This window comes from Drosophila persimilis, unplaced genomic scaffold (genome assembly GCF_003286085.1).
Source record: "Drosophila persimilis strain 14011-0111.01,24,50 unplaced genomic scaffold, DperRS2 tig00000000-arrow-pilon, whole genome shotgun sequence".
In the NCBI taxonomy this organism is placed as follows: Eukaryota; Metazoa; Arthropoda; class Insecta; order Diptera; family Drosophilidae; genus Drosophila; species Drosophila persimilis.
In genome coordinates this window covers 20,459,675-20,485,874 of record NW_020825288.1, presented here as the reverse complement: position 1 = coordinate 20,485,874, position 26,200 = coordinate 20,459,675, and the positions used below count along the sequence as shown (strand labels likewise).

The window sequence follows — 26,200 nt, the reverse complement described above, 5'->3', positions numbered from 1 at the left end:
TGCCTTTGTGATGCACCGTTTTGGGACTTTAGTTTTAGTTTTAGTCAGTTCCTTTAACGACTTAAATTTTACATGGAATGGCGCTTTTAAATAAGTGAGACCTCCTTGGGGAAAAACTTTGCCGGTATGTCCACAAACTTCTGCCCGAAAGAGTGATCTCGTGTCCATTTTTGGCCCTGGCTAGCCTCACTTAATGCCTATGGACATCATTAGATGCCTGTAGTCGAACTTTAGATGAGTCCCCGCCTCCGCCACACTGCCACACAGGAAAAGACCAAGCCAAATATAAACTTTCCACAACAGCAGCATCGTGAACCAACAGAAAGTTTGGAGCAACATTCCCTTAAAGCTGTGCAGGAAGGAGCAGAGAAAGCAAACCGAGCTAAAAGTAGGTATTGTTGATATACTAGTATTTGCCGAAACTTTCCAACTTCAGATCCAGCTCCAAACACATTGTCAGCCCCACTCCACCCGCAGGAATCTAACAAATTTAATTAACGTCCTTCTCTAAAAACGACAGCTGCACCTTCCGATTAACGCAAAGCCCGGCCAAAGACAAGCTCGGAGTACCGTCCGCCGAAAGAACAGCAAAACAGAATCTATCGGAAGCTAAATAAACTTTTTCTTAATTTAAAATTCCACAACTGGCACTTGTCAAAGGAGCCCGAGTAAACCTCCTAGAGGGACAGCGAGAGAGAAGGTGTGGGGCGAGTGGTGAGAGCAGTTCGGATACACACGGAAATGCAGCAGCTTTATAAGGAAACAGCTCGGACAAGTTGGCCAAGTCGGTCCTCGGTCCTCGGTCATAGTCCCCATCCTTATCCTCGTGTAGTCCTCGTCCTCGGTCGAATGCTTGGCAAGGACGTCTAGCTGCCTGGCAGGCAGTCAAGTGGTCCAGAGCAACTAAAAACTAGACGCCAGAGTTGTTATTTCTGATTTTGTTGCCTCTGCAGTTTACAAATTTTCCTTTTTGTTATTTTTCCGCTTTTCCCACACCACTGTACATGTGCTATGCTATTCTATATGCTCGACTAGCACTTGGCGGCCGACTTTGATTCCATTTAAAGTAAGACTTGATTCCTCTGAGCGTCCCGCCTCAGCTCTACCCCCGGACTCCGAGGTGCCAAGTCAAGTAATTTTGTGTGTAAATGAAAAGTGTTGCCATGTTCTGTTATGCAAATTGCTGCGGTTGTTCTCGTTGAGGGATTGGTGGGGCACGACTTTCGGCTATAAAGTTTTCAAACTGAGATATGGGGATAGCGAAGATGCACATTGGAGCTGGCATTAAAGTGAGCAGCTGAGAGTTATTAGGAACTTGGCCAAGCTCTTGGCTGACTGACTGGATAAACATAAGGCCCGTGAAAAGGCGGTATTTCAAAATATACACTATATTTTAGTTTGAGGCAAAAGCTCTGCTTTTATTCTATACATCTAATTGAATCAACCTACTTGCTTGCTAGACAAGGCATTTTAATTTGATTAAAACTTAAGTTCTACCAACTGACCAGAGCAATTCATTAGCCAGTCTTATGGGAAAATAATGTGGATATACATGCTTCAAAAACCATCTACTGCTTTGTAACTTGTTTGCATATACATAGATATAAAGTCGAAGCTTGAAAGTTTGCTCAAATTAGATTTAAAATCTTCGAGTATGCTTAAAAGTCAACGACTGTATTAATTCCTTTAAGCAGAAAAGTTAAAACTCATCTGAGAAATAAAATATGTAGGTAGGAAGAGGGCGATACCTTTGTGCTTCCAAAGGGCGTGTGCTGCCCAAAGATAGAACTAGAATGTCGAAGATCTATATATCCATACGATCTAAGCAGCAGATGAGAATCCAGTAAGACTTGGGGAACCCATTCTTGAACCACAATAAAATATGCGCCATGGACTTGAATTTGTATAAATTCTGTCAGATTTTAAATTTGTTCCACCAGTAACGTTTTTTATATCTTATCTCATTATACAATATCTGTATTCCCAATCCTTAGGCCAAGAAGTTCCCTACAATTCTCTGCAAAATTAAAAACAGATTAAGAAACGAAATTCCAATTGAAAAAGAGCTCCTCCATGAAATGGGAAATACGAATCGAAGGCAACAGTAAATGTCCAGCTCTCTAATTGAGTGTATGTGTGGGTGTTTTATTCTATATTTGTATCTTTGTATCTGTGCGTGTGCTGGCATTATAAAGTGCTTTGTGTCAAAGACAAAAATGCATGGCGCGTACGTGCCATGCAGGCCAAATGCAATCACACACTTAATCATTTATGCACACACACACACGCGTACTACATGAACACGCTCACTCACACAGCCACACACATTGTTGGCTGGTGTGCTTGTATTGGTGTATGACACATTTGACATGGAGCACGTAGAAAACGGCAGGGCGTACGCGACTGTTGCACGCTTTGGCAGAATTTTGCTTTTAAATTTCCCACAGATCTGGTCCAGTTCGAGCAGAACAATGCCATAAAAGAAAATTGTGTGACAAATGGGAGCAGTCCGACTCAAAGATGAAGATGGAGCGATCAAATAACCTTGAGCATTAAGGAAATATTAAAAGCTGCATATCCGCTGGAGATGTTCGGCATCTATCATCAGCCACATCAACATCATCATCATCAAACTGGCAATGACAGAGTCAATCGGAAACACCCGATGGCGGTGGAGGATGGGTAAGAGTGGATGAGTGGAATGAGTTGGGTGAGGATGTTTGTGCCAATTTCATCAAAATTGCGTAAATGACTTTGCCCATCGAGTGCATTTTCCACGTGTGCTACCTCCCTCCCGCCCTCCTTCTCAGGCATCGCCTCTTGGCACTTTGATGGTTTTTTGGCATGTGCTTCCGTGCAGCTACTTTGATGTGGCACTCGGTCGCCGTCGCCCCATTCCAGTGGCGTCGGTGGATGGCAATGTATGCTCTAGGTGTGTCTGTAACAGCAACTAATCTGTCTGACATGTGCATTTGCCTTCTGTGTCGTCTCATCTCGTCTTGTTTCGTTTACATTTTACCAAAAACAAAAAAAAAGGCACTGAAATTCGGAGAATTTTTTAAGTGAAATTCAACTGAAACTTGATTTTGTGTGTTGGCCATGAGGAACGCGTTTGTGTATTGTTTAGCCCCACTGAACCGGTAAATAAGGCTACCAATGAGTGGCACTCAATAATGTATTTCTTAAAGGCATTCCCTGGGATTTCCCCAAGGGAGCATCACATAATAAATACAAATACATCATCTAGGAGTTTGCTTTACTTAGCACCCCTTACTGGCACCCCCACAGGCATAGACACTCATTTAAGCCATTTAATTTAATTTTACTTAAAGCGCCACATAGTTCATTGCATACTTTGGTGCGTCCTCAAGTACGGCTGCTGCTGCTGCTGCTAGTGACCTACTTCCTAGGACCTGGTTTATGTAAATAGCTCACCCAAGCACTCAGACTCAGTCCCAGACTGAGGCACTCTCTCCCTCTGCTTGTATATCTCTCAATCCCTCTCTGACTAGTACTTTTTCTGGTGCTGTACTTCAACTATTTACTAAGCATAATTTCGCTGTTGGTTTGTCGCCTTCTGCGTTTTGCTCATTAAATGCATTTCGCGCCCTTGCACAAGAACAGCTGGAGATGAAGCCCAGCAAGAAGAAGGATCTGAAGATGAATGTTCTATGCTTTGGGGAGATTTATTTTTCAGGGTTTTATTTTCTCCACTTGGCATGCAGCTTAGCATTGTGGAAATTGTCGTATAACTTCATACATTTTACTGCAATTATCTGGCCAGGGGGTCAGATTTGGTCCCTTAGGCTCCGATTTCAGCGCTTTAACGATTTGCTTAATTTACACAATCGTTTTTTCGTTTATTCTCGAATTTTTTACGACTTTTTAAGTGTCATCCACTTGGGTGTGTGTCCTTGTGCTGGGTGCCCCGTCTGTTACTTCGTTGTTATTTTTTCGCGGCTTGAATGCATTCGTTTTCGTTTTCTCTTTTTTTGTTCTTTCTTTTTTCGAGGGTTCTCCGCTTTAGATTACCCATACGCTGTGTGGCCACATAGCAGCAGCAGCACCAGCAGCAGCAGTAAAAGTAATGCTGTAATTGACTTGGGCTATGTAAAATTTATTGTGTGCACTCGCTCCGGCTGCTTATGCATGCAAATTGTAATGACGCGCTAGTGTAGCCGGGCGGGGGGTTTTTGCCACTATTTTAACCCAGAGCCGTTTTCCAGCAGCATTTCACGAAGAGACATACTGAATGTTGCCACTTTTTCTGTGCCACTATGCTGTTGCTGCCCTGCTGTCAGCCAGAGTGAGTGGCGTTTTGTGTTTATGAAAATGAAATTAAATTTTTTTCCCTGCTCCGTTTTAGCATCTGACAAATTCGATGTTGAGCGCGGGGGAATGGCATGGGTTGGGATATGATGGGTGTTTTCGCTCGTGCTCGTCTCCTCCCCCATTGTTCTAGGGGTTAGCTCTTATCGCCCCGGCTTATTGTTGCACAAAATGTCTCTTGATGTCTGTCATTAAGACAACTTCCGCAAATGATTGTAGAGTGGATAGGAGGATAGGAAGAGGAAGTGGAGGGAAAATAGCACAAAGACAAATGTGCGCACATATCTGTTATGATGTATGCGGGTGTTTTCCAACATTAAATATTGATTTTTTGTCTTCTCTTTCACTTTGTGCGTTAGGATCACGTTTCAGAGAGTACTATGACTTTTCCAAAAGTAATGAGAAATGGAATCGAAATCGTGCAACATTATTCCTCAGGTCTGTGAAGGAACAGACCTTTAAAGATGCCTTCGACTAAAGTCAAGGGTAACCATACTATTCTTAGGTCTTTCAGGGTATCCAGAGCTTCGGCCCCCGGGGGCTGGGTTTTTCCTTCTGGTCTATTATATTCGTGGGATACTTTTGTTTTCGTGCAACGATTCCTCTGGATAAACACAAATATCAATAATAAAGCATACATTTGTCGGGAGTTGGCCCAGGGCTCTGTTTGTGCCTCACTGATTGCAGCAATAACTGAAGTGGAGAGGAGGAATAGCCAACATGAATGGGATGCTGGCGGGTGGGTCCAGCCCAGATGAGGTCCTGACAGTTCCTCCTTAGCATATAATATAGCGGGAAAAACAAATCAATTAGACGTTAAAAAGGAAACACAAACAGCGGGGGCATACCATGAGCTCCAGCCCCAGAGTCGAACCCACATGTGGATGGAGTCCTGCTTTTTGTACGGCGATCTCCCATGACGACGCCCACTTAATGGTTATCAGTTGGCGGTGGAACGCTATTAACGCCATGCTGATTTATTGCAATTTAATTTGGATTCAATTTGGGTCTGCGCTTTGCAGCGAGTGTTCTATTTCACAAATTATGTGCAGACACGACTGGGGCGTGGCCCAGATTTGGCCAGACGGGGGACCTCCTTAGTCCTGTGTGGTTATTCATAGCGGTTACCGCAGGACTCCTCCCTTGCGGGCAGAAGATTGATTGCTTATAGACACTAAAAGGCTCTCGATGCTTTAAAAAGGGAAGTTTAAATTTTTATTTGATTTTTATGGTTCATAAAAAGTACAAAAAGTTTCTAATAATAAAAATAAAATACAAACCAATTTCGAGAAGCCATTTGGCTTTTCTATTTTATGCTTCCCCCTGCGGCAGAATGCCTTCGGCATGCATACCGCCTTTGAGTTGCATGCAACGTTTCGGGTAAACGCTGGCTGCTTATTGATTCGCTGTTTAAAATTTGGCTACAAGAACCATCCCTTCTCGAGAATGTGAAAAGTTTCCCCTTTTAATTGTCGCCGAGTTCGAAAGTTCAAGCGTGACAAATAAACCAACAATTAACTTGAGCACTCATTAAGTCAACCCCTCATCCATCCATTCCCATCCATTCATCTTCGGACCTCATTCCCCTTTTGGGGGCCTGGAAATATTTTTGAAATTAACACTTCTAAGCATTGTTACTGCCTTTGTGGATGGATGCTGTCGTCTAGCATAAGTTTGACAATGCCCCCGTTTCAGAGGCATTGACAGGCCTGGTGCTGGTGGCCGTGGCCGTGAAAATGGGAGAAATAGGAGTTGAGGAGGCAAATTATAACAATTAGTTGACAAGAAGATGCTTATTGATTTTGCTGGTCAAGTGACACTTTGGGGAATTTGAACAGTCTTTTTGAAAAGCATCCACCATCAAGAGAGATGCTCTTGACAAGACCATTGAACCCGAGGTCGAAACCAAACCTGTGGATTGAACTATTGCCTCCAGGAGTTCAGTGTCGGTGAACGCTTAATGAGCTGACAGAAATCATCGAGGCTGAAAAGTCAAGGAACGTGTCTTGAAGGTCTCATTATGGATAGATGGCGGAAGATGGCGGAAGTGCATTGACTTTTAATACGTACTGAAATATAATTCTCATATCTTATCGAGAACAAGCGCTGAGTTTGAGTTTTCATCACTGAGAGAAAGATGGTGGGACCAAATAAATGCTCAACTAAAAGTAAACAAACCAAATATTATTATTAATCCATTACTGCTTCTGTTTCCACTTCCTTATTATCCTTTTTCTAGTATTACTAAATGTTACACTTAGAAACGGATGTTTTTGGCATGATACAAATTCGTTAACTCCGTTTTTCCTAGTTAAATTCTGCTTTATCATTCAGTCTCCTTTAAGCCACATTTTTTCGCTGAAATTCTGAGCTTTTTTCTCTCTCTGCAGCTGTCACTGGATATTCCTGATGGCAACAAATCCTTATAAATCGCTGTGACACATCCAACTAACAGGCGACGTGCGAGATAAAACTCTTGTCAAAACGTATTTTATGGGCCCGGCCGAAAGCCTCTATGCGAGGCATTGAAAGTCGTCAAGGACCTGCGGCCATCCGTGGCACGTTGCCGTTGCCGTTGCCATTGCCATTGCCGTTGCTGCCTTAATAAAATTGATGTTGGTCGGTTCGTCTGTCGCCGGGCAAATAATGTTGTTAACTCATTTCTAGCCGAGTGTGTGTTGCGGTTGTCCCCACGGTCACATTTAAGGCCGGGCCCGCTGGCCACTCAGGCACTTGATGGTCTTGAGAGCATTTTTTTTGTCAACAGCTCGTCTCGGTCCGGCCCGGCCCGGCCAATGGGCGAATGTAATTAAGACCAACTAGTATGCGCGACGAGAGCGGGCCAGGGCCTGGTGCCTGGAATTATGCTTTAATTTGCGTTAAAGCTCGGCAAGTGTAATTACACCTCGACTTGAGCCCACCCCCGGCACTCTGGCAGATCCCACATATGTTTATTTACTGCCTCGAGAGCTTGGCAAATACTTGACGCTCGGCACGGCAGCATAAACAAGCAGCTCAGAGCTCCCCATCCTTGGAAGAATTCCTTCGCTCAAGCCGCTTAGTGCTGTAATTCTCTGGGCTGCCCACTACCCTCGGCAAAACTCAACTTGAGGCAAATTATATTGCTAAAAAAAGCAGAAAAACGAAAGGGGGGGTGGGAGATTCGCCTCCATCGGTTAATGATGCCGCTTTGTGGCCACTAAGTGTTTAACCTTGCAGACTTCGAGCCAGACTCCGAGCCAGACTCAGTCTCAGAGCCAGAGCCAGAGCCAGACGAGGCATCAACGACGACGACGACACATGTCCCATATTTTACATGCGTCAAGTCTCGCCGTTCTGCTCGAAGCACAAGCTTAATTTTCCTTGGCAAATAAGCTTAAGACAAATTTTTACGCTAGATTAATGAGTTCTTGGAATTGACGCGTTTTCGTGGAAAGGAAATGCGGAGCTGAAGGAAAGGAAAGCCTTATATCAAAGTGAATTTTCAGTATTCCCTTGGATTGAGCCTGGCGGCGACTGGCAACTCCTTAATAATCTACAATATTTCATTATTAAATTCGAATTTCTTGAGACCACTATTTGGCCCCTAACCCGCTCTGTATATTTCTGGCTACACTAAGTGCCATAATATTTGATGGCATCTGTTTGGCTTTTATCAACGTGTAAATATGCCAGGATTCTTTCTTATATATATTTTTTTTTTCAAATATTTGCAGCTGTAGCCCGACAAAATGCCAATTAATTTTGGCCTTTGATGGTCACATTAGCCAGAGCACCCAGGGTCGCCATTGTACAATATTTCTAGATATACATACATATATGCGTTATTATATGGCCCCACATGAGGTCCTGGCTAAAAATAGATGGAGAAATATAAGAATGAAGACCTTGAAACGGTGGCAGGAGTGCGTGGAGTGGGGCTGTGTGTTTGACTGAGGGCCAGTCTCATTAGGGCATATGTAATTACGAGTATGGTGTAATAAGCTGAGAAGTAATGTGCTCCAAGGATTTCTAGCACATCCCATATCCAGCATAAATATTTCTTTTCTGAATGAATTCCCATCAAATCACAAACAATGGCTCTGAGAGCATGTCCGGCTGCATAATACTCGCATGCCTTGGTTTCCTCGAGCTAACAAACAAACATAAAATGGAGCATTTTGTTTGATTCCTTCTCCTGCTGGCTGGTGGCTGTTCGCTCTTGGCTGTTTTCTGTTGGCTGTTGGCTGTTGGCCCGGCAATCGATTCAAGTCGGGAAAATTGTGGCCGGGTCCAGTTTGGCTTCATTCGGTTGCGGGGCAATGTCGATGGGGATAACGCTCGCAGTTCCCCCGTTCTCGTTTATTGAACAGCAACACTGCACTGTTGGCCCTGGTCAGCATTTTGACATTGGCTAACCTTCCAGTCCCAGTCCAGTTGTAATTGGCATATCTGTGTCAGAGGCATTAGCTCGGGGCCAGCTTACTGCTAAGCCAGGCTGGGGAGACGGGGACCCTATCTGGATGTTTATTATCTTTAAGGTGAGACATCAATATCAGCATGTATGCGGCAGCAAGCCACTTCTGTATGATTTACTTGTGTTAACAAAGGATTTGAGCAGATGAAACGCAATCACAGCAGCATCACGGTTCAGCAACAGGCTGACAAGGATGACCGCTGGTCAGACAAAATCCTTAACTAAGCTATTTAAATTTCAAATCATAGCAGACCCCTTTTGCACCAGTTGTTATGCCTGGGGCCAGCACACACACGGTACAAGTATTACAGAAAATACTGCCAGCTCAGGTTCAGGGACCTTTTTATGCCAATGCTTTTATCTTTTATTTTTCACTTTCTGTTTTCTGTTTTCAGTTCTCTGTGTGACAGATTATCATGGAAAATATACACGCTGTTGGAGATTCTATATTTTTTTAAATTTTGCAACTCTTTATTGCCGTGCAAATAGAAATAAAATCGGTTCAATTGCTTTAAAAAATTGACGATTCGTTTGATTTCAGGAATGTACTGATTGAAATTGTTCAATTTTAAGCCAGCAGTTTCGGAAAACTTTATGGGAAGCCCCATTTTTTGTTCAGTGGGCTTGGGTCTTTCCAAAACAAGCTTAAATTGATTGTGGCAGGGCATGGGCTATCATTTTTTGAATGCGCCTGTATGGAATTTCAGGGAAAACTATGCATACATCATATCCCTAAGCCCTCGCCAGTTGGCACTCGTTTATTTGCCCATCTAACCGCTGTTGCCACAGATTATTGCAAGTTTCGTCAAAAGGGGCAGACAGACAGTCAGACAGACAGACAATAACCCTTGACACTGCTCTTTGTCAGCCCAAATGCCATATGTTGCCGTGGCTCCTAAATACGACAGTGGAAAAAGTTGCTCCCTTTTTGCGGTCCTCGCAGGCGACTCATTTAAATAAACCCAAATTTATAGCATCCACATACGCACGCACGTACTTTGAGTGATTGGCCCGCTTAAACTTGGCTCACACGGCTCCAGGATTTGTGGGTGGTGGTGTGGGTGGGTGTGGGTGCGGGCAAGAGGGTCTCGAGGTTTGTCGGATCGGATCGGACTGGTTTGGTTTGGTGTGGTTTGGCTGGAGATTGGCTCCGTTGAAGGGGCTACTTCCGTCCCAACAATGGTGTGATTTATACGATGGGGCGTATGGAAATTTCATTACATTTTTATCGCAGCCTCTCCACGCTCCAAGCAAAACCGAACGGAAGTTTAGTTTAATCGAAGTTGTTGTCACGATCCGCCCTGGCCCTTGATTGATTGCCCCCCATTGATAAGGAATGTGCTCCCTGTGCCCGGCATGCAAATGACTCCCTCCATCCCTTCCACGAAAACTTTTTCTCTCTTGAATTTTTCTTAATTTGCAGCTGGCAAATGACATTTGCCTTTTTATTGTTTGTCGCTGCCGCCTGGCTGCCTGGAATGAAGTTGGCCTTTTGCCGCCGCCGCCGCTCCAACATCGCATTTCTCATTCTTGGGATGGGGAAATTGCACCAAATTGAAATTTGTTTCAACAGGCAACAAGGCGCTGGCAGCTGCGACTCCAAGACCCTTAGCTCAATCTTTTTCTTATTTGCGGAGCTTCATCTTTTGTTAAATTTTTGGCAAAGAGCGAATTTAGAAGAAAATCCTTTCTGTACTTTGTCGCAAAGGCGTTCGCTTTCGGGCTTGGGAAGAGTAGACCTTTACACTTTCAGAGGGTATAATTATAATTATTCCCATCAGTTTTAAGTGCAGTTTTGTTTTAGTATACTTCTCTTCAATATCTGATTAAATTTAAGCTCCTTTACAATCTTTAGTTGCCCTTGATTGGTGTAGAAATCTTCTTTATTTCTTATCCTTTCAGATTCCGCTTTAACCCCACCATATTTGACCAAAATCAAACTATCATTCTGCAAGGGTATCTATGGTAACAGTACACAATATTCAGCTTCCCCTTTTGTTGAAATTGTCTTTCATCTGCAGCTCCAGTTACCACCCACTCCATAGACAAAGCAAAAGCTCTTTGGTGGCTCTGGTGTGCAAATATTAGAATTCAAATTGAAATCGAAGCGTACAGCTGGGTCTGGGTCTGCGTTTGGCATTGGCATTGGCTGGCGAGCATGATTTCGATAAATATATTAGTGGGGATATAAATTTCCATATTCATTCCTTTCTCTTACTCACCTCATAAAAGTAGAACGAATTTAAATTGTCCAATTCGCCCGAGTGGCCCGCTGTCGCATTGTGGATCGCCTCCGACATCGCATCTAAGTCGTGGCCTGGCGCCGCTGTCGTCTGGACTATTGTAGCCGACACTGTCGCTGTTGTTGTGGTTGTTGATGGCGCCAGCATCACGTGTGATATTGCAGGTGTAAAAAATGTCAGATTAACTGCGCTGCCGAGGGCGGGCGGCGACCCGGCCCCACCTATCAGCGCTAGCTGGCTGTCATTGCCCGCCGGCTGCTCCCACTCGGACTCGGACTCGGACTCGGACTGCGACGCTCCTGCCGGGGCGGGCTCTGAGGCGGAGGCCAGCGTGTAGTAGACGGAGCTATCGAATAGCCTCAGGTGCAGCATATCGCGGCCGTAGATACTGTCTCAGCTCTAGGCTCGAGCGGTGTTTGCCATCCGCCTGGGAAAATGAGAGAAATTAAGAGAGTATTTAAAGTATGGCTTAATCGGCGTGCTGTACTGTGCTGTGTGAATGCTTAAAAACCCATAAATCCCGAATGAAAAGCTGTGTAATAAATGCTTTAAGTACTCTCCCGGCAGAATACAAAAACATTTGCTTCAGTTAACATGGCTTTTCTGTATGTACTCGTTTTACGGGGACCCCCAGGTGTTGCCGAGCACCGGATTGTTGGGCTGTTATTAATATCGCCCATACGCCGCGTGTGACTTTTGTAGTGGGGTGGTTGCGATATACATAATGGGCCAAAAGCTGCTGCTATTTTTCGAGTTTGTTATCGCATGTGGGTGGAACCTAAGAGAATATTTCCGATAGCAATTATTAGGGCTTCCTTGAACCTAAGACCCCAACCAATGGGCGCGTTCAGTGATTTGGAATAATTTATGACACCGCGCGCTTGTCAAATACTCTCATAAACGTGTCTCTAATTGAATTAGTCACCCACGCACGCGACTTGACCCCTCTGGACACACGGACAACATCTCCATCTCCGTCTCCTTTCATGAATTTCAACAATTAGCTGCGAACAATAGACCTTTTAACCCCAAATGGGGCTGTCACGTTTCAGCCCGAGATACAGCTCGGAACAAAGGATTACTGCTAAACCTTGAACCTTGCCTCACTTGGAAATTTATGCATGCATATGTGCCTCTGTCTGGCATCCATCTGTGGCCGTTCTGCTCTTTGACTGCAACTTTAAATTGATTAAACACAACTTGGCGGGAGGCCACAAAGACGTGTCCTAAATTCTCAAATAAATTGTGTTTAAAAATTCAAAACTTTTGTTGACTTCAGCCAGGTATTTTGTTCACTAATGCCAGCACGCCACTACTTTGGCCATGATTTATACCGAAACCACACACGCGCGCTCGCACGCACACCAGCAGAGAGGAGAGTGCCGTCTGGGTGCCCCGCTTTCTTTTCTGACACATTCAATTTGGTCACCCACAGCAGCTTTGTGGGGCAAGCGGCAGGAAGCAGGTGGATTGAGAAGCACCACATGTTGCCACTTGGATTTATTTTCTGAATTTATCATTATAGCTCAACGGAGGGTATTCTAATTTTAATCGGAGTCTGGAAACGCATAGAAGAAGGCTATGCTGTTATTGACTTGTAGAATCAATCGGGCGATTTTATCTTTTTTATAGAAAATTCTCTTGGCTTTACAGTTGATTATTTTTGTTAACTGTGCATACAATTTTTTTTATCCATTTAAAAAAGATTTTGGTAGGAAAATATTTTTTTTTACTTTATGTACCTTTACAAATTGTACCTTTACATTTTATCAAATAAACAGATCATCTGTTTGAGTGTTCATTTTTCTATAACGCTTTAGTTATTACATTTTTCCATATAAAAAGTTAGTTTACTTTCATTTCGCTTGGAAAACACGCTTTCATATTCATGAATTTTATAAAAATAAAATAAACAAAATCCAAATTTGATATCCATCAGGTAAGGGGACAACAATACGCCGAGCACCAGTTGCAGTAAATCATCACAAAAAATTTAAACTTTGTTCTACAACAATATATGTTATTTGCTGGAATAGTTGTTGGGAAATATTTCCCCAGCAACTAATGAAACTTACATAAATTGTCTGTAAAAGAACAATTTGTAAAAGAGTTTAGAAGACAAAGAATTGAGCTCAGCAGCAACTTGTCGATGGCCTCTGGCAAATGCCCGGGGCTTAGTTCTTCATTTTCGATATTTACATATGGAAATGGCCCAAAGAGCTTTCAAGTATTTTGGCTGGCGAATCAAGCCCTTTGGGCTTTGCATAAGTAGATTTTGGTATTAAAGTTTTAGGCTGCTGTTAATGCGCATTTAATTTGCATGCAAAATAGACTAAAAACGAGGGGGAACGTTGTGAGTTGCTGCGGACACCGCAACTCTACGGTTATACCCGATACTAAGTCAGTATGGCTCTCCTCCGGCAGACGCCGCTAATATTTAACGACACGACAAAGAGTGCGTGCGAGAGAGACAGAAAATCAGTCTGAGCGTGACGTCGGGCGCTGCGTAGCCACTGCAAATTGATTTCTTCCTTATGGCTATAAAAATGATCTGATCTGATCCAGATTCAGCAATCTGATAGATATGGTCATTATCTATGATTCTGCGTTTTTAGTTTTCTCGAATCTGCAATATTGTGGATGCAACAGATTCTCGTCCTTTGTGGGGGCGGAAGGGGGTGGGGCGAAATTCTGAGATATACGTTTTATAGTGACATCTTAAAGGAGTGTGTGTACCAAATTTGGTTACTCTAGCCTTAATAGTCTCTGAGATTTGTGGTTGCCTCAGATTTTCGTCCTTTGCGGGGGCGGAAGGGGGTGTGGTGAAATTTGGACACGAAACGGTCAAGGTCCGATATCACAGGAGTGTGGATACCAAATTTGGTTGCTCTGGCTCTTATAGGTTCTGAGATCCTTGAACTCATATTTTGCAATTGGCAAAACCGACCATGAAACCTGTGTGTTAGAGTGAGACAGAGCGAGAAAGAGTGAAATTGTTTTCGTGATTCTGGCTGTAATAATTATACGATCTGGTTCAGATTTTGCACTCTAGAAGATATAGTCATCTTCTACGATTGTGCGTTTTTAGTTTTCTCGTATCGTCGAAATTGTGGATGCCACAGATTTTCGCCCTTTGTGGGGGCGGAAGTGGGCGGGGCAAAGTTTTGAAATATTTTTGGAGCAGTGACATATCACAGAAGTCTGGATCCAAAACATCGTTGCTCTAGCTCTTATAGTCTTTGAGCATTAGGCGCTGAAGGGGACGGACAGACGGACAGACGGACGGACGGACAGACGGACAGACGGACGGACGGACAGACGGACAGACAGACATGGCTCAATCGACTCGGCTATTGATGCTGATCAAGAATATATATACTTTATGAGGTCGGAAACGATTCCTTCTGGACGTTACACACATCCACTTTTACCACAAATCTAATATACCCCAATACTCATTTTGAGTATCGGGTATAATAAGTCTAGAACACCTTTCTCCAGATCGCAATACTTATTCGGGCTTCTGGCATTGAGTGAAATTTGATTGACATATTTTGAGTAAGCTGACAAACAAACCAACACTTTTCTTGGCAGCCGAATTGACTCGAGCCACTGCCAGTGTCATTTTGGCATAGTCGTTGTCACAATTGGCGCTAAAACCTTCGAGCGGCATTGAGTTTGATTGTGAAATTGCTGGAGCGTTGACAAGAGGATTGCGTCTATCCCACACCACGCCGATCGGCAGTAGAGCTTCAAGCTGACAAAGGAGCATCCTTAAAGCTTCAGATGCAGATTAAGATCCCTCGGAGCTGAGTGCCATCAGTAAATGGGAAATCTCGGCAACCAACTTGGCAAAAGTGGTTCTCTTTGTTGGCTGCATATCGTTTTGGGAAACTTTGTGCAACGTTGCGTATGAGTCATAAAAGTCCAAAGCAGCTGGCTTTTGTTCTTCCACAATGCCACTTGCTGCATATTTATGTTTTTCTGTTGTTCCTTCTCTCTTTGGGTGGAAAAGCATTATATAAACCATTACGCTGTCTGCTCCGGAGTCACTTTTAATGTGCTCTGTGACAATTGTCGAGCACATATTGCACGGAGAGAAAGAGAGCTGGAGGAGGCGAGGCAAGAAGAGGCAAGTGGCGTCACCATGTTGCCTCAAAATGAAAAATTGATTTCACTGCAAAAAATATGGCATGGCAGAGGATGGCACAAAGTTTATTGGGTCACTCTGTCCAGTCCACTCCGATCCTGCTCCTTCTTTGCGTTATGTTTATGGACCGGACAATGCACGCAGCCCCGATTCCCTGTATGCAATTGCAGTTCATGGCAATCAGCGTCATAACGACCAAAGTTTAGTATTTCATTTCAGTTTTATGGAGCGTGACACGTGCTGGCCACATAAAGGATAATTGCCTGTGAGTAAGCCAACTGGGAATGGGAATGGTAGAGAACTGGAACAGGAGCGCTGGCACAGCCACTGAAGATATTACTGTCTGCTCATACGGGATATATTTTAATTACGCCTGCATTCGTCTGCCACATCTGATACTTTGATTGTGTGAGCACCAGACTAATTGACAATTTGAAAACCATTTTCGGATCAGATCAGACACTGTAAACTGTCTCTACAAATCCACTCAAGAGCCCCCGTCTAAAGTAGCCAGTAAATTTAAATCTAAACGCCAGACAGAGTCGCACGTTGCTCTAGAAAGCGGACCCAAAGAAACAAAAATACACGAAAATTCCAAATGGTGGCCGTAACTGGATATGCAACCTCGTTTAGGTGTCTGAAAGTGTTCCTCGTCTCTCCATTTCGTTTTCGAGGCATGGTTTTCTGTTCTGTTTTCTGTTTTGTTAAATTGTAAATAGACGAGCCGAGCAAATTGAAAAGTTGAACATTCTGGGAGATGGCTAGTGAGGCGCCCAGGAATGGTCCCAGTTGGCTAAGCCAAAAAGGCCGACTCGTCGCTTCAAGGAGGTGGCAACGACGACGACGAAGGCTGTGCCATTGAATGGCATTTTATTTTATTATTACACACAGCATGCTCGCTTGCTGCTTGTGTATTTATATTCAAATTTGTAGCACCTGTAAAACAGTTTGCGAAACAATGAAGACGCCGCCAGACATCGGTGAGGGAATGTCAGCTGCTGCTCCTTCAACCTTTCTGCCTGTACAGTGTACACCCGCCAGAATGTTAACCATTTGTGCAAAAGTTAGACAAATGTATGTAAATGTTGAATGCGTGTGCTGGGCAAAAATGCCGGCAAGACGTTTGCCACACGAGATTAAGTCCTCGGTCTCCGGTCCATGACAAGTTTAAAGTTCGACTTTCTTATCGGCCGGCCAGACATTATGAATGGAACAGAAGGGAAAACTTGACGTACACGCGCTGGAGGTGAGCTTCAGCTAAAGCCAAAGCCATAGACATGATTCTTCTTTTGCCCAACAAACAAACAAAGGAAAAAGTTACGAAAATTGCGTATACGACATGTTGCCTTGATACCTTATGTGTGTTTTTGTGTGAGTGTGTGAGTGTGCGTGTGGGCAGGCAAGCTCTCACTTCTGAGTGGGCGACTTTTGACGTATTCTTCTATATTTGTACAACGTCCCCGGCAACAGAACAAAACATTCTCATTTATTATGAATTTGTACAATTATTTATAAATACTTTTAACCCCGTCTACCTATGTGTCTGTCTGTCAACTTTGTCTAATATGTAAGCACACGTAAGCACAGCTGATTGATATTTGGCCATAGAATTTGACTGACAGGCTCATGAAAATTGATACTCAAAGAATTTCTTGCAGAAAGAAGATGGCGCGAGGCGCCGGTTAAGCGGTTAAGCTGTTTTATTGAATTATTTGTCTTCCAGCGATGGCCACCGAGAGGTGCAAATAAAAACAGAGTCATAAATTACTCGAAATGAATTCCGAGGTCCCGCTTGGGGGGTAGGTTAAGTCTATTAAGTCAATTATAAATAAATTATGCCGCTTTCATCCCCGGCCCCGGAAAACGTGCTGAGGCTGGCGGAAAATAATCGGCCAAGTGGATGGAGAGTGTTAATTAGCCAGAAAGAGAGGCAAAGAGGGTGTTAGCCAGAACGCCAGAGCTCTAGCATTCTGCTGGGAAATTATTATTATTTATGCGCATTCACGGTATGCACTGCAAGTAATTGTTTCTCATGGCGAATGAGTTGTGAGTGTAATAATAAATTTTCATTTACACGATGCCCTTAAGCACTACTCCAGGATACAGCAGAGCTGTCCATCTTCGCTGGCCCATAGAGGACCCACCCTCAGCGCATTCAATATTCAAAAATATTCAACGGGTAAATCATTTAGTTGGCTCCCTACTGATGCCGTTGCTGGTGGCTTCTCCTGGCTGGCTAATGAAAACCAAATGCCACGGGCGCTCAACCACACCGCAACCAGCCCTCGGCTGCCTCTCTCTCTCTCTCTATTCAGACAGTCAGACCTGTACATACATACCTTCAGAGTTGGATAGACTCGTATGATGTATCTATAATTTATGCTGCACACAGAGCCACGCGTTCTGTGTTAAGTAGAATTTTGAACTTAACTTAATTAGACACAAATGCAGAAAATAGAAATTGCCACAACCGCAACTCCCCAGCGAATTCGAAAGCTTCGTCAGTGATGCCCAGTCGCTGATAGAAAGTGGCTAAAATGGTGTACAAATTGGTATCAAGAATTGCAGAATATGAATAAAATGTCGCCAAAATAAAACTAATTCGAGTTCCAGATAAGTGAATCAGAACCAAACGGTTGTGGTCTTTTGAAATGTATTTCATCATGAATTAATTTGTTAGTACAGAAAAACAATACATTTCTTCAAATACCTTTCTTTTCTAGGTTACCCTCTTTGAGCTGTGGATCATCACATAATCCTATCTAACCCAAAAAAAGCATAAAAATACACGTTTAAATTTGACAACGAAAAACTCGCGCATGTATCTTCTAAACAAAGGCAAACTGATAGCTTTCATTTTAATATCCAAACATATCCTATTACAACCTGGTACCTTTGTCCCTTCGCGTAAGCCTTGATACCTATAGATATATATAGGTTCATCTCTTTCAGCTTTCATGGCAAGTTATAGTTGTGTTACACATGCAAATCCTCTTGTGCAGGTACTCTCCGCACGCAAGTTTGGCGGATTAAAAGTGAAGCCTGATTATGATGACAGCTTTCTGCAGCCAAATTGTTTTCATATAAAGAAATGTTCCCTCATTTTGGCTAGAAAATAACCATTAACGCAGCACTTGGCACGGCACAGTGAATTATGCGTTTACGGCTTGCCTGGGACAGCGACTACCAGCAACGAGCGCGTGTCGTGGCAATGGCAGTGCCTGATGCTCGGATGTTTCGATGCCTATTGCCCCCAAAGGCCGTGGCTCGTTAATTAATCAAAATACTGGTGGAGCTGCTGTCGGCGGCTTTTCTCCTGTCGTCTCATCCAACCGTTACTCCCGTCTGTCTTCTCTGTCCTGGTCAACGAACCGGCGCGATAGCTGGAAATCTGTCTCCTCGCGGTGTACATGGTGTACAAACAATTAAAGTCACGCGCAAAATCAATCGAATGCTGGGGGGAATTGCCCTAGAGTAAGACTATTTAATTAAAAGCTGAATAATGAAGCTCGAGTGCTGCGGCCAGGAAGTGACCAAAAGTCAGAGAGCAGTGTCCATGAAAAGCAAGTATAATTCCAACGCAAATACTCTTACAACTCGCAATGGCAGGATGGCCAAAGAAGCAACTCAAACACCAGTTGAAAATTCACCAAAGGAAATCAAAGCGGGCTACCGACGCCCAGGCTGATGAGCAAATAACTCACAAACAGAAACAGAGACAGAGCCAGAGCCACAGACATGGAGAACCCCGAATAGAGATTGACATCTCCTCCTCCTCCAACGCTGATTTTAATCAGGCGCCATACGTGGGCCACTGGCCATAGGCGGTGGCGGGCGGGGGCTGTGGCGGTGGCGGTGGCGTGATGCTGCCTGTAATTATAGGAGCGCCCCGAGAGGTGCGAAACAAAACACGCATTTTAATTCGGATTTGACGGATTGGATGAACTTGAAATCAGAAGGCGCCAAAGTTTAAGACAACCCGGAGCAGAGAGTCTTTTTTTTTGGCGCTGTTTCGTTGTTTTCGTTGGGGATTTTGGGAAGAGCTGTCAATCACGGGAAGGCAGGTGGGCGGTCTGGGCAAGTCGCAGACATATCACAAATCGCTCGAGTGTAAAATAATTTGTCTCGATTCTCTTCTGCCTGAATAAAATCAATAAGCGCCGACCTCTGCAGGGGGTGTGCCGACAAGATGCTGCAAACGCCATTTTGGCAAATCACCAAAGAAGGAATCCCCTCTCTCATTAGGTGGCGAGCACCTGGCTGGTGCGGTGTCAGAGGTGCCAGCAGTACCGCATAATTGCGACGACTTCTTGCTCTCGAGCACCGTGTTCATTCTGATTCCCGACACGTTCGCGACGACGACTGCAAATAGTCCCAGCTCCTTACTCCTTTCATGTGCGGCTTAGGCATTTCGGCTGCCTGTCCCCGGTTGCAAAGCGTCTCACCTTTGATTGCAGCACTTTGTCCGTACACAAAATCAGCCAGAGGCAAATACAATTGAGCGACAAACGTGCATGACTTCTGGGATGTTTGGCTTCATGAGCCACTTGGAGATTTGGCCTAGAACCTAAAAGTTTTCAGACAAACTGCACCATCTGCTGTTTCAGTCGAGTCTTTCCTATTATTCATATCTGCCACATCTGCTTGTGATCGCGTTGATACAGCCAGTGCAGACGTAATTAGAGTCGCATAAATGCCGAACTTTGGCCATCTAATAAACTTGTCAGAGTTCAAGCGCCATTTTCATATGAAATCAAAATATCTGACTCGTAAAGTTAATTCAGTTATTGACTTTTCATATTCATATCCTGAAGACGAGAAGATGAATAATAAAACTATAAAAATAAATGACTCACGAAGTGGAGAAGTAGGGAAACGTGTATTAAGGTTGTGGAATAATGAAATTCGTTTCCCAGAAATAGCTCGAAGGCCAAAGTTTTTTGTTTTGGAATACTCCTTTGAAGTGGTCTACTTTGGCCTGAAATATGAATTTAAACTAATAAAATCCTTTGAGCATTTATTCATGACTCCATGTCACCATCTTGTCAATCTTTTCCATCGATTAACAACAGTGATGGAAGCTTATTCATTCAAGCAGCTGCACAAGTTCTTGGCCAAGAGTCCTTAAAGCCACCAAAGCACAGCAAACACTCAATGGCTTTCGCACTTTTCTTTCCCCCTTTACATGGCAGAGAAGTTTTTGCATTTGAATAACTTGCGCAGAAAGTTTATTTTCTGTCGATTTCAGTTTTGTGTGAAAATACTTTTCGTCGCACTTCTGTGAGAAATCGGGTACCGAAAGGTTTTTCACTTTCATGGGGCCACTCCTGGCGCCGCCATAAATGATTTGTGTGTCCAAGGGCGCTGATGTACATGACAAATTTTCAATGGATGGTGTAAACAAATGTGATTTGGACAGCTGTCGGGCACAGTTCTATTCCATCACCCAGCTGGTGATTTTGATGGTGATGTGCCTAATTGCTGGCCTCAGATAGCAGCCACATTTTTTAGAACAAAATGGGAAGCACGTTGAGTTTGTGTGTTTCATCTGCAGCCTGCTATTTTTTGCCTGCTACGATGGTTCGTTGGCTGCATTTCATTTTTGATGGGAACCCGGCCAAACCTAACGCCCACGCTTTGGCTAACAAAAACAGAAAATTACAGCCACGTTGATGGCCGTAGCTTTTGATACCCTTACACATCGATCATCAAGTCTTGGAAAAAGATGAGCCTGTGGCAACAGAAAGACAGACATTCTGATAGGAAACGCTGTTGATGCTGCTTTGGAAAATTTATCCTCTATGACACAAATCGGGACAAAATCGTACTACCCTCTGCAAGGGTATAAAGACTAGCATCATCTTTAGGGCCAGCTGTTGTAATTGTTTGGGTTTTATGCGTGCCATTCCTATTGTTGTCGTAGGCCCGAACCCCTTGCTGCCATTTGTCCAACCTGTTTACATGTGTTGCCCCTTATCGCTTATCTCTTCCCCAGTTTTGGCCTGTCCGAGGCCCCACCTAATTAGACAGTTGCCAACACCGATAAAATGCCGGGGATATGCGCGTGCTCCATGCCAGCCAGCCGGGGTCCAGAGATTTATGTGACATTTAAACTTGAATTTGTGTCTTTGGGTGCATGCGGGCAAGCGAAGAGAATATGCTATACGGAAAGTGTGTTAGGATTAGTCTAATGAAATATGTGAGACTCTAACACAAATAATATTTAGCTGATCTAATGTGATAGTTATCCTCTACCTGTATTCCCAGTCCCTTTCTCCCATAAATTTCAGGCCTTTAGACAAAAATTTCTATCTTAATATTGGTCTAACAGTTCTTTGTTTTTATGCCTAGTTCTTTATCTGTTATACAAACCATTACCTACCACATTACGTGTACGCAGCGATGTGCAGTGCATATTAAATGTGCAACCCAAGTGGTTTACAGCCCGCACGGACACATCTAGATAAGCTGAGAGAATGAGAGGGAAACTGAGCGGATGAGATAGAAAGCACACCCACGTGCAGTTGAGACCATTGCGAGGGCGGCACACATGGCGTATGATTAACATGACTAATGTGTGGCTGGCCCCTGTCATTTTGCTTCTTTTTTCGACACCTTGGAGAGTAAATTTAAATAAAATTTCACTCCGACTCAACATGATATTAATATTATAAATGGCGATATAATAACAATATAAAATTATTGAAATGTCGGGCGCAGCGATTCTGGCATAATTGCATGGCCAATAAAATCTCCGAGATCCCCGCTGAAATGTCAGCCACGATTATTGCCCTCCAGGGCACCTCGATAATTAAACAGATTGATGAGATTGGTGCAAACGCATAAATTAAAAGTAAATTGTTATATTAAAGCCTTTAACTGGGACTGGGGCTGGGGCTGATGAGGATGTGGCCACCGGAGCGGAGCCAACACATCATTAAAAAAATGGCAAACGCAGCAGAAAACCCATGAACAAGAGGAATCCCTGTGGCCGACAGGCCAGACAGAGGGGCTGGGGGACAGTCAGCATATTACAGGTAATCACGATATTTATGTGAATTTAACGAGACGTTCGGCTGGCGAAATTGTTGAAACAAATCATTGACAGCTGGCACAGCAGCCACACATTTGCGGTGCCTTTCATTGTGTTTGAAACTTTTCTTTCTCCTTCGTTTTTAAGGCGTTTGCCCGGTGGTTTTTCGGAGCATTTCTATTGCCATTTTCCATTTCCCTTGAGTCGAGACAAAACCACATTAAGTTGACAAATAATTGAAGGAATAACAAATTGGATGTGAATTGTGCAAATTATTCATTTGTGAATAAATATATTGTTAAATTAGGATTTTATTGTATTCTTCTCGGCCTAAATATGCTTAAAATGTCATATTGATTGTTTGGCATTTGTGTTTTTATTTAACTAAAATGTTGGTATAATTGCTGCCTCTTTTTGTGGGAGGAATTTATACGTATTTACACAGCGCTGTTTAACAAAGCAATTAGCAATAAACAGGAAAAACTTTTCCCTCGTTGCAGTTGTCCCAAAAAAGTTTATGTAAATTGTTGTCTGTTCTTGTTTCCTAGTTTTCTGAAACAACCACTGAGAAGAGAGCATGTACAATTCCACATAAAAGTCCTGAATGGGAACGGAACGCTTTAAAGCGAATATAAATTATTTGCCTATCAAGCCGAGACAAACTCAACTTCGAGTCCTCAGCATTGTGACCCAATTTCTCAAACGATTTAACTTGAATAAATAAATTAGCTACATTCATTCACAGACCAGGTCCTAGAAAGGAAAGCGCCGTTTAAGTACGGGGAAAGAAAGTCGAGGCGAAGATTCAATTAGGCACATTAGGAGTGGCAACAAATCAGCGGCACATTCAACTCGAGATGATCGACATTGGGCAGAAGTTGCAGGCAACAACGCGGACTACGAAACACAAATACGAAAGTAAATTCTCAGGAAATGGGAAAAACGAGAAAAAACAAGCCGATGATATACCGACGGACAGATGGAATATCTGTGTAGCTCTATTTCATTCTGTATCTGATGGGAAAGTGACGGGCGTTTAATCGACTACTTCCTGCTATTGCTAGACCCTACCCATCCCCATTCCATCTCGTGCCATCCCTGCCCGAAGCACCGGATCCAATGACATGTAAAAATCGTCAAGTGTAAAGTTACCCTCTGAAAAGTCGCCGAATCAAAGTGGAAGCTCCCTTTTCTCGCTCCTTTTTTATGGCCCCGAAACACGTACCCCAGCGATTAGCTTTGAAGTTCAATTGTATCGGTAAACAATAGCCTAGGGCGGAGACGCATCCCCCGATAAGGACGTGAGGGATTGAATCTGGGCCATTCCATTCCGAAAATTTCAACAATCCACGCATGGCTGCCCAAACTAAAGCTAAAGCAGTATGAGAAGTGGCTGCTAAAGCCGGCGGTGAAAGCATTTCAGATGCTGAAAATAACATAATCAATGCATCAAAAATGCCAGCAACTGGAAATTGAAATAATCTGGAGCTGGGAGCCGTCTAAACCAGAGCTGCAAATGTGATTTGCGATTTTACACGCACGTCTCTCCACGTGTGTCTATAGAATGTGCCAATATGTGCCGAGGGATGGGAGGCATTCATACGTGATATGGCTGGCACTTCCATTGCATACATCTGGGCTATCTGCCACTCTGGCTGCTGGCTGCTGGCTGCTGGCTTCGCTTAATGTTTCTAACTGTTCTACATGGTGCTGGAGTGCTGCATATGGGCTGCAAGTGGAGATATTTGTTTTGTGGCTGGCAATGTCAAGAATTTTTCCCACATTGTGTCTCATATTCCTGCATTATTTATGCGCATTTTTCAAGCCTACATGATTAGCCAGGGCTCAGGGCACATGTATATGAAAAAAAGGATACGCGGGCCAAGCGAGGACGAGCTGGCATATGCTGGCCCGGAGTATTCACACTCGTGTTGCATGTCAGCGGTTGGCCGGCCAAACTAACAACTTCATAAATATGTCGAGCATGTGTAGAGCGTATCGGATGGCAGCCGAACCCTCTGGCAGAGATTTGTGCCACATCATCGCTCAGGGCTGACCATTTTTACGCTTCCGTCTAACAACAAAATGGCATTAAACGCAGATCAATCACAATCACCGCACCACGCTGACCCACATACCCACATACCCGTATACCCGTACCACATACCACGCACAAAGATACATTCGGAGTCGTGGAACGATAGATTGACTTCGAGGCGGGGATAAAGTTGTCCTTGTGGTCGTCTCGGGTTCTCTATGGGGGGAGTGTGTGTGTGGGTGGGGTCGGACTGCTCATAACCGACTTTTGACTGACATTCAATGCACGCATTTTTTTTCCGGGGGCTTGGAAAGTTTTTCTATTTACTTGAATCTCTGTGTGCTTTGTGCTTGAATTGCTTTTTGCTTTTTTCGGCAACTTCCGCACTCCCACTCCTAGAACAACAAATGATGCTGAAAAAGTTGTGGGGCTGCTTCTCCAGCAAGTACCCTGGTTCAACTTTCTTGGCTGCAATTTTCCTATTAATTGCCAGCCACTGGGAAGCCAGTGGATCCCTATTTTGGATTCAGAAATGTGTTCTTTTGGGGCGGCATATCTTCCCTCGAGAATTGCCTGGAAAAGTAACCACGACTTCAGTGCAAATTGACAACTATTCGCAACTAAACTTAATTTTTAAGCCACAAAACAGACGCTGAAACTTTGCGATAGTTTATTCATTTACATCAGTTTGTCATGCTCGGTCTGTGGTTCTGTCTGGCATCGATATTGAACCCTAAGTGAAATTACTTTTCGAACTTAAAGCCTACCAAATGGTGGAACAAACCTAGGCACTGTCTTAAAGCAGTTTGCAACAGAGGCCCACAATAATTTTGGGTCGAAACTGTGGGGAGATAATATTTTATATACACCAAAACTACTACAAAAAAAAATGGGCCATAATTAAGTGAAATATTTCGTGATATAAAATAACAATAAAATAATGTCGTAAAAATATTATGGCAGTAGGTTTACATTAGAAATTAGAAAAACATTTTAACAGTAATCAATTCTGTCCAAATATTATTAAATTCCATACATTTTTCTGGCGATTATTTTAATAATCGAAACGCTTTAAACATTCTCCATAAAGAATGATTATAGCGCGGTTTTACTGCCCTTTTTGTCGTTTTCTGGCAGCCTGTTTCGTAAAAGATCATGTTGAGCATTAGTGTTCGACATGAATTTTAAGTGTTAATATTATTCTACGAGTATAAAGTTTATTTGCCCAGTTGCCTTGATATTTGATATTTGCTGTGTCTACTTAAACTCTTAGCGCGGCATGTCATGTGTCTAATATTTGCAGTTAAGCAAACGTCTAACATTAGTGTCAAATATTTTAATTAAATTTGATTCGAATTAATGGGGAGTACTCGTATTTCATTGAAATGCATCTAATTAAACTTAACAAATAGTGCCACAACGCTGAGGCATTCATTTAATCCCTAACGAAGTGACACGTCTTTCAATTCATTTGTAATGTATATAATGTAGGGTTATTTGTGGTGACGCAAATATCAATTAACGGAATGCGCAATGCAATCCTTTGGCAGCCACAGTCTCACATGTGTGGCATGCCCCATGCATAATTGAGCGACACAGAGCAGAGACACCGAATGGAAGTCCAAAATACATACAATATGAGCAAATTAATTGCTAAGCTGCTGCTAGTGCTAGTGCCAGCATGATTTTGCATTCAAATGTTAAGATTAATCACTGTCAACTAAATGCGAACAAATATATAAATTGAACGGATACTTAAGAGCTAAGAGGGAGACACAGACACAGACACAGTCACAGTCACAGACAGCGACACTCAGTGCAAGGCATGGCGCTTGGTAATTGCGCAATCGCAACGCGATACTCACTCAAACTACTTGCCGTGGCATGAATTGCAATTGCAGCTCCAGTTCCAGTGGAGAATAAGTTCCAGTGCACTCGATACGGAGATGGA

At 43.4% G+C, this 26,200-nt stretch overlaps 1 protein-coding gene across 1 annotated transcript in view; it reads right to left on the bottom strand.

The window, feature by feature from the left end:
- LOC6591898 (cardioacceleratory peptide receptor) overlaps window positions 1-26,200 on the bottom strand; it is a 34,070-nt gene extending 7,870 nt beyond the window's left edge. The window contains exons 1-2 of the mRNA XM_002016880.2: window positions 26,115-26,200; window positions 11,008-11,455 (exon numbers count right to left, since the gene is read on the bottom strand). Coding sequence (XP_002016916.1) covers window positions 11,008-11,400 — 393 coding nt within the window. The 5' untranslated portion in view covers window positions 11,401-11,455; window positions 26,115-26,200. The remainder of the gene's footprint in view (window positions 1-11,007; window positions 11,456-26,114) is intronic.